The 14,509-nt window shown below is 40.4% G+C and overlaps 1 protein-coding gene across 3 annotated transcripts; it reads right to left on the bottom strand.

Moving 5' to 3' along the window:
- Positions 1 to 412: 412 nt before the first annotated feature.
- arhgap22a (Rho GTPase activating protein 22a) lies at positions 413 to 13,400 on the bottom strand. 3 transcript variants are annotated; one of them, XM_080507300.1, is made up of 10 exons: positions 13,261 to 13,400; positions 6,530 to 6,726; positions 5,743 to 5,830; positions 4,049 to 4,177; positions 3,698 to 3,908; positions 3,492 to 3,624; positions 3,337 to 3,410; positions 2,863 to 2,984; positions 1,784 to 2,759; positions 413 to 1,699 (listed from the first exon to the last, which is right to left on the bottom strand). In XM_080507300.1, exons 1-10 carry the CDS (start codon positions 13,310 to 13,312, stop codon positions 1,480 to 1,482), a joined length of 2,202 nt encoding a protein of 733 aa, XP_080363426.1. In that variant the 5' UTR covers positions 13,313 to 13,400; the 3' UTR covers positions 413 to 1,479. The 3 variants fall into 3 exon arrangements, with proteins under 3 accessions (XP_080363426.1, XP_080363427.1, XP_080363425.1); XM_080507301.1 differs by lacking the exon at positions 13,261 to 13,400 and adding an exon at positions 10,516 to 10,587; XM_080507299.1 differs by lacking the exon at positions 13,261 to 13,400 and adding an exon at positions 10,516 to 10,587 and having other exon boundaries at positions 3,337 to 3,624.
- Between the last annotated feature and the right edge of the window lie 1,109 nt (positions 13,401 to 14,509).

Raw genomic sequence — 14,509 nt, 5'->3', positions numbered from 1 at the left:
TTTAGGGGCCTGTCACCAGAGACGAGGTCTATACTGGTCACTTTATCATTTTGGCAGGTTTTTATCAGACATTTTTAACTACTGTCTGATATTTAAGATATTTATTTTAAGTGTCCTTACTCAGTTCAGTGATTTTTTTTTTCTTTCTTTCAGTCCTCTCTGTGGCTAATATGCCACTGCTCCGTGGTGCGTATTTCTGAGTTCTACCTCGCACATGCACACACTCAAACACAGTTATTGACAATACAGTATGTATATCTTGGCACACATCACTTGAAAGAAATGCGAAAAAAGACTTTGTTTTTTTTCTGTACTATTATTTATTTATTTATTTCAAGCTAGGAGGCATTGTAGGCATTGTATCTATTGTATGTAATGTACATTTCATTCAGAACTACTATTTATATGCATTTTGTTTCTTTTTTTCCTGCGCAGTATATTTCATGGATTAGTATAGACAATGATCAAACTGTACATTTTACTGTAGATGTTTGTATGTTTTCTGGGAGTCAGAAAACAGGTCCTTGCCATCTGCCGTGGTAACCATTGGATATACAAGATGGCTCCTATTCCCAAAACTTTCCCTTTACCTATAGTCATGGTTGGAGGCTCCAGGCAGTGACCCCAAGCATCAACTCCCAGAATGCACTTTGGGGATTGTGATGCATGTCCTGACTTTTTCTTGGCCAACTTCTCTCGACTGACTGTTGTGGTTTACCTTTTATGTGGTTCCCCCTCCATAGACTCAAAAGTACGACCAATAGAATAGAATACGCATGAGTTTTCTCTGAGTAAATTTTGCATTAGTGCAGGTACTTTTGGAAATAAAAGAGGAGAAAAGCATTCAACGTTATTTAAGATGATGCTCCAGTCTCCCGATAGTTTGGCCACATGCCGTCAGCTAAGATTGAACCTTTTGGTGTGTTTTGGGAAAGCCAGTTGTGAGTTTTGCGTTTGAATCTGAAATTGCCTCACTAACAGACCAATTATACACATCAGAATCTGAAACTGTCTACTGTCAACTCCAGCAAATAAAAGAGTTGAATTTTAATGTCAAATGTTGTTCTTTCTTTGACTGTCAACCTTGTTGTTTGTAGTTTGTAGTGTTAAGATAACTTTACTCGAACATCACATGTAAGATGAAATACCTTGTACAATTCATAAGGCTTTTTCTGGTGTCAAACTGAGGAATTTAATCTATATATGATTCACCACATAGCCTATAGTGTATGATAGGGATTTCTTTTTTTTTTTTTTTTTAATGGAATGACAAAATGAGAAGTACTTGGTCCAGACGAGTTCTCATTTGGCACCGGTGCTGGTCGCTGTAGGCACAAGACGGCCATACTAAAGAGGGCAGGATGGCAACAAGTACTGCACGAGAGGTATTTGGTCTTCAAAGCTTTGGGGCTGGTTGGTCTTCCCAGTATGCGAGCTGCTCCTCCACTGACAGACCAGGTGAAGGCAGGTTGGTCAATGCTAGTTGGTCCGTGGTGCACCTGTGGTCAGATCTCCAAGGGTCTTGAAGAATTCCTCCATCTCTCGCTGAAGGAGAACATTTCGATTTTCTGCATCTTGATGAGCCCGCTCCGAGTTCCTGAGTCGGATCTCCAGCATATTGAATTTCTTTTTTTCCTGGTCCAGCTCCTCCTCAAGGCGGGTTATCTGGGACTTGTATTTGGAACAGGATTCCTCCAGCCTCAAAGGAGAAGAAGAAAAGTTCTTTAATAACAATTTATCTTAATTTGATATTTAAAAAAAATAAGAAGTGTCTCATACTTACTTGCAAATGCTCATTTCATAACTTGTCCTCTGTTTCTTCAGTTCCTGCTTGAGTTCGGTCAGCATGCTTTGGAAATCATTAGTTTCTTCGAGATCGTCCTCATTTCCACTTCCGCTCTGATCCAAGGTATTTGGATTGTCCCCCACCTCTCTGGGTAACTCCTCACAATGTTCTGATGTCTCTGCCTTTTGGCTTTGCTCCGGCTCTGACAATGAGATCTCAAAGGATGTCCAGATGGAGGAGGCCTCAGCAGGCAAACTAAGACTGGATGGGGCAACATTGTCGTAGGCAGACAGTCTGTGGGATTTGTGGAGGGCTCCGTGAGATAAGGGTGTTCGGGAGGAATCATCATCAGAGTCTCTCTGTGAGTCCTTAAGCGAAAGAGTGGCTTCTTTAAGGGAGAGCGTTGAGTCTTTTAGTCTTTCGCCAGATGAGGTTGTTCGCCTGTGAGCTCGGAGGGACGACAGGCCATTCATCAGCCAGTTGCTCCCGCCAGCTGCTGACACATCTCCCGCCGATCCCCCAATTTTCCCCCTTGGCCCCCCAGAGGCTGCGTTGCCCTTGAAAGAGCACTTCCAGGAAGGTAGGGCCTTGGACTGTTTACTGGGGCTAACAGCTACTTCACTTCCACCTTTCAACTCTGTTTTGCTGTCTGTTTTTTTGTCCACCTTCTCCTCTGTCTTACTTTTTCCTTTCCCTTCAGTCTGATCATCCTCACTGGTTTCTGATGTTTGACATGGTGCATACGGCTGGCTGTCAGGAGAGGGACTTGAAGACTGGAGTTTTTCTTGAGGAGTTTTAGAAGTTGTATCAGTGAGATGGGGATCACTGCGATCTCGTGGTAGCCACTCAACTTTGCACCGCTGGATCTCTGGATGTTGTGCAATCTTAGTCTCCGTGTCTGGTTCTTCTCGTTGGTAAAGTTGGGAGTGTTCACTGATCAGCACAGTCATCAGGTGTTGCACTTGAGAACTTCCTGTTGGTGGAGACAAACATACAGTACATGAGGTGGATCATGTCATTGATTCAAAAGCATGTTTCTTGGTTGCAAGTTCAAACATGTGGACATGATTTCTAACCCTCCATCATGGTAACTGGATCCTCCACTCTGGCCCGAAGGATATTTGGTCCAAACACTGTAGCCAGGTTCTGAACACTCATCTTATTCTCATTGGAGTGAGACTGAACTTCATCCAGAAACCTGAGCAGAAGGAACAAAAAACATAATTAAAATCAGTAAATGTATAAATGCTGCATATTTTCATCAGTGAAAATAAAACTACTGGATAAGAGGACTTAATTAGTCATAAATGTAGCTGATATGTGGGCTTGGCCTCGGTTTTATTAGCCGAAGAGGGAAAAGAAAACATGAAGAGGCAGTGATGTCACTCTTCCTTGATGGCCAGCATGTGGGTGTAATTTGTGTTATTTTTCTGGTTTGACAGGCCGACAAGTCATCAATTGTGAAGCAGTGAATAGAAAGACGGCAACAATGAACTCCATCATAGTCACATCAGTGACGACTGCTGGACTACAGGAAACTGTGTGCTTACTTGCAGATGTATTTCAGGAGGTTGTAATTGACCTGGGGAAGGGATGTCACGTTTTTGCCTAGTTCAATGACACCCTGAAACAAACAAACAACATATGACCTCTCATGCAGCCATTTGAAACAAATTAGAAATTTGTCAGCTTGATATTCAAGTACCGTTTCTTTATCTTTGGTGAGAAGTTGAGCGCAAGAAAGAAACTGAGTGTATTTGGAGAATGGGATTATAGGTTCTGGCAACTCCCTTATGTACAGCTTTAGCAGTGATGCCACTGTGTGGACATCCGTGGAACTGAAAGAGAAAGGAGGAGAGTGTTATAAAGTACTGTTCAACACAGGTAAGGGCTTAATGCTGCTGTATTCACCTATCAAACACTGGCTTCTCTCCACGGTCAAAAGCATCCTGCAGTTCTCGAACATGGTTGGTCTGTCCAGGAGCTCTGAAAAGGCCTTCCTCTTTCAGTCCATGTTCACGTATAAAGCACACGCACTGTTCAACCAACACAGGGACCAGTCGCTGCGGACCACACTGAGCCTCATACAACATCGTCTCCTCTAGATGCTGACCAAAGATACCTGAAGTCACACAATGCAGAGGAGGAACAGCAGGTCAATAACAGCCTCATATAATTCTTGTGTGTACCTGGGAGGATAAAATCCTCTTTGTCAAGCTTGGAGGAATGTGTGTGCATATACAGTATATCAAAGTATCACACCTCCACCCAGTGGAGCCCATATGGCTCTACGTACGGCTCTGACCCAATCTTCCATATCGCTCTGAGAATTGGCCATCAGCAGGAATGATTCGTGGCTCACACCAGTCCGTTCCTTTTCTCCGGCTCCTCCTGGAAGCACAAACATACATCATTCCTTTCTAAATCAATATGGCAAAATGACCTCAAAACGATAGTGTTTCAAAGATGTGAAGTCATAGATACAACACATACTGTTTTGGCAAAATGTCATTTCTGAATTATTGTGACATCTGTAAACAAGTTAGCCCTACAAACAGGAAATAGCTGCATCTGTATTTTCAATAATGTTATCAGCTCAAGCATCCCTTTAAAGTACAAAGACACAGCCCTACAGCTCAGCCTTTCCTTTGACTGGGGGCACACAGTTTGATACCACCGGTTTGACATTTGACTTTGACCTTTACTGAAGTTCATTTCAGCTCAGCTTTGACTGAACCATTAGATATCTTTGAAATTTGAAATTTCTGCTTTTGAAGACGTGAAAACAACATTCAAGGACAAATTCAAAATTGGGCATAGTCTTCATTTTGGATTCAAAGACAAAAGTCTTTGAATGTGATTTTAGTATTAACTGCATTTGTTTAGAAAGAGTATTTTGCATTTACTACCGAGTCCTTGACCATGGTGCATACGGTAGTGTGTTGGCTGTGAGAGAAACGACCCAGAAAGACTACTACTCCCAGGAGATACCAGCAACTGCACCATTCCTCTCAGACTCTTTCTGCCCAGTGTTTTTTTCCCTCCTCTGTGTCTTTCCCTTGTGTTATTCCACAACCTAATGTAGCCACACTCAACAATACCTCATGCTTACAAAGAGTACTATAATTGTAAATATCTTATGTCAATAACTTATTTTTGAAGCACATAGGTGTGATTTACATTTCTAAATTACTTTTCAAAAAACTGCATGCTGAGAACAGCTCATGAGAACAGGCATCTTGAATTGTTTTATGATGATCAAAGTTGGTTTTCATGCAACTGAAGAATAAACTGACATGGTAGTGTTGGTCAGACATACAAAGAAATGCCTGAGTTGTTATTGTTCTTAGCATCTGGGATGGTCGAGCATGTTTACCAAAGAATCAGTCATTACTCAGGCGAAAACAACTGAAATTGAACACCAAGATGTTAACAATCTTGGGAACACTGTACATAGATGGAATGATTTATAGAAGGTTGATCTTTCCTGCTTTCGTTCAAAGCTGTCTGATCTCTGTCCTGCTCATATCAGCTCTTCTGACTGTAATCATGACGCAGTTGTTGAGCAATCATCTGTGGTAATCAAAATCCTCTTTACTGTTCTGCATATTTCATGCACGTAACTTAAAAATAATTATTGATCTCTATCAGTTTTAGCCACTCATCATTCTGACGCTGGGTCAACACACCTCACACACAAAATATTACCTGCTTTATGCAAAGTGTTGTCACAACTTCAAGTGACAATAAAAAATAAATATCACCAAAGTCCACACTTAATCTGCATCCAGCTTTTTTGTGGTTGCCTTTTTGTGAACGAAATTAACAAAAGACTGAGTCCACAGCTTTTTTTCTTTTCTGTTTGGCACTCTGAAGTGAACAGATTGCTCAGAATCAATTGAATGAGGTTTATCCACTTGGTCATACACAACAGAGTTGTCACCATGCCAGCTCACCTGGAACAATTTCAAAAAGGTGGCGACCAGGCTCGTCCTGATTGGCAGGGACCTCATTGACCTGACTACCCTGAAGAGGAATACAACCCTGCAGGAGAAAGACAAGGAAGGTGTGAGATAGACAGACTGGTAGACGGGCAGTGTTTTCTCAGTCGGATGTGTAGTGCATGTTAAACATTTTAGAGTACTGAGTACGCCGGACTCCGGGCAGCTATCCAACTGAAGAAGGTAATGATAATGTGGGGAGGGGGGATGACTCAGGGAAACATCTCTTCATCTACTTATCCCTCCAGTGCTTCCTGATGCACTTGCATTTCAGATATCTTCCAGCATAGAGGGGGTCAAAGGTCAACTACTAAGTGCTTACCGCAGAACCACAGGGCAGCTGGTTACCACATTGTCAGTGTATGTAAGGGCAATAATAACACTCAGTGCCTCTAATGGAGGATGTGGAAATGCCCTAATGGAGGGTAATTTTTAAATGAAAGAGAAATAGTTATTTATGAAATTGTAATTTGACAGTAAAAGAACATAATGTAGTGTATGTGGCTTCAAAATCTTGCAGAATGGCTCCAACATTGATGAATAGCTGATTTAACAAAGTGAAAACCTTGTTATCAAGGTTGGAATATATGTAATTAGTTGACTTGCCCTCGGTAAAAATCACTTTGATTAATGAAGCAAGAAAATGGGTTGGCCTTGAACCAAAATGAATCCAGATACATGAAACTGTAACCCCACAATTGGTGACCTCCCGTAACCCTTGTAGACATTATTTCTTCGACACCTGCGCCTTGCTTTCATCCTGGTCCTTGTAGAAATAGAGAGCTTCGGTCCTCAGGACAAACCAGCGCAGCTGCCAGTTTTTCATGATGCTCCTCTGTCTTTTCAGCCAGCCAGCCTTCAGTGCCTTCTCCTGATCCAGAGGAGAACAGGGCCTGGAGAGCCGGGACAGCTCTCCAAGCACCATGCTCTTGGATCGTGCTGCATGGACACAGACATTATGATTAAGTGAAGTAAACTGACCTTTGGGGGTAATTAATGAGTGTAAGAGGGAACAGGAAATTGAGTGAGTTAAAGACAGTGAATATGTATCAGTTTGGGACATGTTCCATCTTATTTAGTCTGAGACTATAAGAGATGATACACAATCATTATTCACAGAAGTCTCATTTGGGTACAGATAAGCCTGCAGGCTCGACCGTGCATGCAGATTTCCTTGAAGGCAACGCCTCCATTTTGCAGCAAAGATACTCTGCTTTAAAATGAAATCCAACTATCTATTGCAGCATATTTTACTAAATGTTTTGGATACCAACGAGGGTAAATAGTATTTCTCATGTCATTGTACTTCATCATAGATTTTTATGCAATTGTAATTTGACAGTAAAACACAACGGAAAGTTTTGTTTTTGATCAGGCTATGCATTAACTGGCACACACTGATTACAGTCATAGATTATATATTAGCATCTGTATGCCATAGGTATAGAGCAAAAACAGCCACAGTAGAACAATCACTGGGCAGTCAGAGAGGGAGAGAGAGAGAGAGAGAGAGAGAGAGAGAGAGAGAGAGAGAGAGAGAGAGAGGGAGAGAGAGAGAGCGAAAGAGAGAGAGAGAGAGAGAGAATCAGAAGGCAGAGGTGGAGGAGAAAAGAAAGAAATCAATGGCGTTTTTCTTCCTGTTAATTGCATCTCACTATCTGCTGAGGACAGCAGGGAAGGTATCTGTAAAGACCTGAATGAAAATCTCTTCTTCCATTTTTCTCCATAGTTTAGTCTTTCTTTTGCTCTTTCTTGCTTATTAGCTGTGTCCAGACTCCTCATTTTATTTCTACCTTTTCGTGTGCCTTTCCTTTGTGGAGTCATGATTGCTGGCAATGAAAAAGCCAAAGTGACTATGTGCACGACGCATTAACAGACCAGCATGCTGACAGCAAAAAGCCACCTCAGAAGGTTCTAGAAATACAGCAGACATGATTACATATTTTATACCTCTCACAAAATCTAACAAGGTGATAATTTATTGTTGGTGAAGACCGATTAGTGTAACAGGATCAAAATTGTTGTGTTCTTGTATCAAAGAGGGACACCCGAGCTAAGTATTCAACAAAGAAAAATATAGACAAGCAGACAGGTCCAACATGTTATGGTTGACGGTGGAAAAGCAAAAAGTCCTATGGACCTTCTTTAGAAAATGAAATTAATGAATTAAACCAATAAAAGCGAGATAGATAGATAAATACAATTACTAAACCATTTCCAATATTCTCAATTAATAGTCTTAATATTAAAAGAGAATTAATAAAAATGAAGAGCTATAGATATATAGCCCTTCATTTTTAATAATTCTGGGGTGGACCCGACAACTCCAGGCAACCCTGAACCCCCAGCACCTAAGAATTATCTCGATACACCCATGATATATCGACTTAAGACCATTTAGGTTGGTGATAAGTTTCCTCGTTGAACCTACATGTTGTGAGCCCTGGTTAAAAAAAAAAAAAAATTGGATTTACTTCTGACATTAAGACATTGAGATTGACTCTGCATTCAAAAATAAAGTTGAAACAGTTTCCTATCAAAAGTAAAGTCACAAATTCTTTACTGATTTTATTATGACATGTTTATGCATTTTGTAAGTTTTATTGCTTAAAACTATTGTTCGATGAAGCAAAATTTGATTATTTTGTTTAATGTTGGACCATACATATTATTAATTGAATAGCTGTTGTAAATGCATATGAACTCGATAAAAAAGTATATTTTTAGTTACAAGAGGTATGAGAAAACCTGAACTACTCAAAGTAAATCAATTTACTACCAATTCTGAGCCAATGTCCTTTGCTGCATTTCCACAGCTGAGGAGCCAAATGTTAAAGTGTTCATTGTGTCAGATCATAATATATTTACATTAATTTTTAATGATGCATTACTGCAGCTCTAAGCAATTTGCTGTTTGGCAAGGGTAGACAAAGAGTTGAACTGATTTGTTCACTGCTGGGAGGTTTAATCAATTGGAATGAATGATTTTCGAATTCATTGTATTGTATGTACTCATACTGAGTTTACTTCTTTTTGATTTAGATCATCAATACTCTGAATGATCTAAAAGATCTGTCAGACCTAAGAAGAAAAATATACATTTGAAATGTGGAGATGCAGAACATCAAAAGCATCAAAAGATCAAATGTAGAGGTATCTTATTAAATAGTTTACATGTGCAATGGCACCAAAATTATGCATTTAATTTGATGTATCTTTCTTATACATTTGTGATTATAAAACCAATGGATGACAGTACTGTACAACTGTTGTTTGCACAAGTTTGTGTTGAGCAAACCTTGAACTGATGATGGAAGTGTTCAAATACCAGAAAATGTTTCTGATAATTTTGTATCAGTACTACATTACAAAAAGATTATCTTGCTGAAAAAAGCCCATAATTCTTTTAAATTATATTTTTCCTTTAATCAGCCAAATCGTCATACAGATAATAGAGTCTCAGTCTGATCATTGTCAAGCTTTTCTTCGATAATGTCTTCTATATCTCTATATAATAACTCTACGCTTTCAAACAGCCCAGGATTCAGGTCTGATGCTTCAGACGTCGAAGTCTGATGCTTGGAAGGCACATCAAGCTCAGCGATGCCAGTTGAATTTGCCCTGAATGATACTGCATAAAAGGGTCAGAGGAGAGCCGAGCTAGGAATCTAATCAAAGGAGAATACCATTACAGCAAATGAGAGATGGCAAGCACACAAGACGTGTCAAGCAAACCAGAGTGGCCACTGCACTCTCCAGTAACTGTTCATGAAGGAGAAAGAGGAGACATTTCTACTTCCCATCATGTTTTATGATCCTTGTCCATGATAAGTTAGCACAACATATCTATGAAGGTTCTTGAAGCCAATATAAGGGCATACTTTGCTCTGCTGAAGCCATTTTCATCCACAGTAGTGAGGTGGCAACTGTCACAACTCCTCCATATTGTGTTATCTTGTAACCACCTACTGTTAAGATTATGACAGTTATTTAAACTCTGCACCATAATAAGATCAGTGGCAGGAACTGTCCTCAGATTTATAGCTTCCATATTCATCTTCACTCAGTCATGTGAGAGGCATGAATACATGGTGCCCCAACTCTGGTAGTCACAAATGGATTTTGCCCTGCATTAGAGGAACTATGTTTGACAGTCAGCTGTTGTGATTTACAAGTAGAGGGTCCCAGATTTATCCCACCGAGAGTCTGCCACCTGCCCAAAACTAGACAACCAAATGGGGATAAACCTTGAATGAACAGAGCAGGAGTCATGTGGCTCAGGTGTGAACATGTCAGGCAGATGCAGACCATTGTTGAAGGGAGAATGATCTGTCCAGCAGCCATGTTTATTACAACACACAGGTTCTCCATCAGAATAAAATCTGAGAGGAATGAAGATGGTGTAATTATGTGAGGGAGACATGATGCATTACATCATCCTGTAGTGGAGCCTGTTCACTCTTAGTGAGCACTGGGCACAGTTCAAGCTCAACACTGGTCACTGGGATGCAGAGGGGCACTGGGATGCAGCTTTAGCATTGCACTGCTTAATCTTGTCGATGTCATGATCAATGAGAGCTTAGCATATTGAAGACAGCAGGACAGATGAAGGAGCACTGCAGATAACAAGTGAAAGAACAGAGGGAAAAAGCAAGACAGCTAATGAGAGAAAGATAAGAAATAGAAAGCACAGAGGGATGGAGAAAGGGGAGGAGGGAGTGTGCTTACCCCGGCGTGCCTGTTTTATCTTGGGGCTCAGCATGGTTACCGTTGCTGTGCTGCTTCCACTCACAGAGACATGACTGCATCCCTCTGTTCACACACTATCCCTCTCTCTCTCACACACACACACACACACACACGCCCACAAATACACACACACACACACACACACGCAGACTCTCTCAGCACCTCTCGTCGCTGCCTCGCCCTGTTACGCCTCATCTTCTCCGTGCATCCCCTTCTGTTGCTTACAGTCCTTGCACATGGACTCTGATTTCATACTCACACACATGCACACACTTTCATGCACCCAACCACACACTCTCCTCTTCTGGCTGGCTTCCCTTTCGTCTGACTCCCGGTCTCTGTCCTACTGCCCAGCATGCTGTTGTTCTCACATACCTAGAGCCCTGCCCACTCTGTCTCTCTTTCTCTTTCTCTCTCTCTGCCTTCTACTGCACAGTCTCAGTATCAATTTCTCACATCTATAAATATGTCTGGCTATGTGTCCTCTGTCTTGTCACCTATTTCTTTCTATTGACTCCCTCATTTCTCCACAGCCGAGGCAATCCAACAACTGCTCTTGGAGACTTGATTATGGTCACATCGACATCTGAAGTACAACCTCAGATCAATGCATTTGATCTAAGTGATTTTGAACACTACAAAACGTTACATGCAGCACAAGTTGATATGAGATTGCCTCATCAGTTTGCTTCTATTCTATGTCTAGACAAGCAGGCTAGTCAAGTGAACAACTGATGAAGTCACTTGGATAAGGGGCACAATGTCTTCCAAGACATGCGACCAAATCCAGTTGACTTGATTCAATTCAATTCAAGATGCCTCCCACCTGAGACATCTATGAGTAAATGCATAGACATCTGTGTCAAACATACACGGGATCAAATTCTTTCTTTCTTTCTTTTCTATTTAGAATGAATGGAATTAAATACTAATCATCATTGAGTGACAATAATGGGACATTGTCAAAATGTTAACAAATTCTTTATGCGTTTTAACAGGATGGAGTCTCTGTGTTTGCCTTGTGATTGACTGTCCAGGGTGAACACAGCCTTCATAGTCATACTGGGATAGGCTGCAGCGTTGCATGATCCCAAGTTGGAGAAAGCAGCACTGAAGGTGGATAGATAGAAACTGCAAATGTACCAAGAGCAAATGTATAAATATGCACACATTAAATTGCCCAGTGAATATATCTGAGGAAATTTGCAACGCTGAAAAACAGCGGTTCTCTCCAAGCTGAAGAGTTGAAAATGAAATTGAAAACCTGCTTATATAACAGGGAAAGCCATAAAAGGATATCAAAGCACTTACAATTTGCAATTTCCACTGCATAAAATGCCATTAAGACAGGGAAAGCATCAAGTGCCTAAAAGGAGTCTGTAGGAAGGTTTAGCACAAGTGGTGAAGCATCACTCCACTGTGCAACAATAATGCAGTGTGAATAAAGAATCCTCTGAAAACTAGACCTGGCACATCATTATTCATTACAAAAGGGTTGGAAGAGGCAAAGAAATATCTTAATTTAAAAAAAAGTGTTGTTTTGACTAGTGAGGTACCCATGAAGATCAAATTAAATTATAATTTCTAGAAGAAGGTTGAAAGAGTTAAATATCCATTTGAAGAAAAATACTCAGTCAACTGTTGAACACTGGGATATATAACTCAGGGTGTATTTTTCCATCCAGGGTAGCTGTCAACTTTAACACAAGCAAATATTAGCATGGGTTCCACTAAATGCTCTGCGAATAGGTGTCATGCAGTTAATCGATATGCTGAAACACCAAAATAAAGTTTCAAAAGACACATAAAAACTACTGATCACCAAAACAAATTGTAGCCTTGTTATATGATGTTATATGAGAGAAGGGGAAAACAGCATAAAACTCATGTGATCTGCAAGGAGGGTAAACGTTCCGAAATGAAAAACAGAAAGACTCCTAGGTTGTTACAGAAACATTCGCTTTCTTCATGTAGGGTCTGAACATTTGGCACATGCTACCATTACTGCTTTTCCCCCCTACAGTGATGCATTACAAGACAGCGATTTGACAATTACACAAAAAAAAATATTGTTTTGAATACAAGTTTTTCTGCACAAGTTTTGTTCTTCCCTTTTTCATTAAAAAAGTTAAATCAACAAAATATGTAATATACCCTTCGGGTGCCTGGATTTTTAGATACAATAGTCTAATCCTTTGCAAATGTATAGAAATGTAGAGAGTGTACAGTACTCATGATTGGTAAACAGACTTAACAAGACCAAATGTTTAGTTGAGGGGTAGATTCCTCTCAGTCACAATGTGAAGCTGAAAAAAACTCAAACTCATGATATACTTGTTTTTTCTGGTTCTGAAGACACAAACATTGATAAACGCTAATATCCAAGATGCAGGAGAAGACCAAAAGGCAGTACAGAAAGATAAAGATACAGGGAGGAAGAAGTTGTGCTCCTTAGCTCACATGTGGGAGAACGTATACAATGCTGCAGTTAAGCTTTTATTGCAGTAAAACCAGTAAACAACATTGTATATGGAACAGTGGTATTGTTATTATTTCATAGAGAAAATATACATCAGTACAGAAATCACAGAGAAATACGGAAAAAGAAATTCCTGAGATTAGATGTTCTTGTTATATGACCTCAGTTAACCAGCCAGAAACACATTATCACTGTGCTTGATACAATTTTCTGCATTACTCAGTAAACAAACAATTGAACTTTACCTGCCAAACTCTTTGGTTTTTCAAAGAATAAATTAGTCCTGGATGGTTTCATAGCAGCGAATCCAGCTGCACAGGGTAGCCTTCTCCTTCGGGGCCATTTCTAAAGGCATGTCTCACACACACACATACACCCACACAAACATACACAAACACACACACATTCCAGGTTCAACAATGACCATGCTGAAATCTCAAGTCTCCCACTTCCTAGACAGTCCCCATGAAGCATACAAAATGGCATTCGCATACCAACAGAGAATGAACTACTATAGTGTCCATCAACAACAATGACGTATCTCGAAGAAAAGCTGACGTTAACAAACTCTGATAAAAGGAAGGAATTAAACATGGTCATGGGACTACTTGCCTCGTCATCTCGGCCGGGCAAGCCAGACAGCTCCGAGCCTGGAAGCAGACTTTGTGGGCAGCACACACACAAGAACACATCACATAGTGTGAAGCAGCTGCTCTGACAGGTAGTGAAATAAAACACAGCTGCAGAATGTTCTCCTGCAGTCCTCTTCTTCACAACTTTTAGCTCGTCTCTGACTCAGGGAAGTGAGCCGTCTTGATGGAGAAGTGAAAACTGCTGACTTTTTGTGAACTCTATAATATGTTTCTTCTTAAAATGTGGCTACTGTATGCTTTTTTTCATGCGCCATGAGAATAAATTCAGCCCCCTGGCAGTTGGTGCTTTGTCTATGTAAATGAAGGGATGAGATCACAAGCATTGGCTGGGAAGACCTCTCAGAGAGAGACGGAAAAAAAGATAAGCCATTTTTTTTGTGTTTATTTTTTTATTTATTTTACTAAATGTCCATTTTTAAACATATTTCACAGAATAAAAATATGGCACAGGTGAGGTCTCATATTGAGAATTAGAGAAATTGAATCATCACAGACAAAATACATTAGTACACATGAAATACAAGTGAACATCAACTAGTGGCAGCTGGCAGAGAACAGCAACACTGATTCAGTGATAGAGAAATACAGTAAAAGCACTCAAGTTTCACAGGCTAACATGCGCTCAACTTAATCACTCAGCGCACACAACAGGCAGTACAGTAGACAGTAAATTATATCACATGACGTAGCCACTCACACAGTCCAGACACACCAGATTTCTGAAGGGTGTGGGGCACATCATCTATAATCTAGAAATATGGTCCTGAGGGACACATAGGAAATGACTGTGTGTAATTGGAGGCATGAAAAGAGCATGCCCTATTAGTGAGAGCAGAGGAAG

This window comes from Blennius ocellaris, assembly GCF_963422515.1.
Source record: "Blennius ocellaris genome assembly, chromosome: 13".
Classification (NCBI taxonomy): domain Eukaryota; kingdom Metazoa; phylum Chordata; class Actinopteri; order Blenniiformes; family Blenniidae; genus Blennius; species Blennius ocellaris.
This window is presented reverse-complemented; position numbering and strand designations above follow the sequence as displayed.

Excerpts from the sequence above, each read along its gene's own strand:
- arhgap22a (XM_080507299.1), bottom strand. The coding sequence starts at position 10,549 with ATGCTGAGCCCCAAGATAAAACAGGCACGCCGGG. Across the intron at positions 6,727-10,515 it reads GATAAAACAGGCACGCCGGG|CACGATCCAAGAGCATGGTG; the intron begins GTAAGCACACTC and ends GTGTCCATGCAG. Across the intron at positions 2,985-3,336 it reads CTCCTGAAATACATCTGCAA|GTTTCTGGATGAAGTTCAGT; the intron begins GTAAGCACACAG and ends CCTTCTGCTCAG.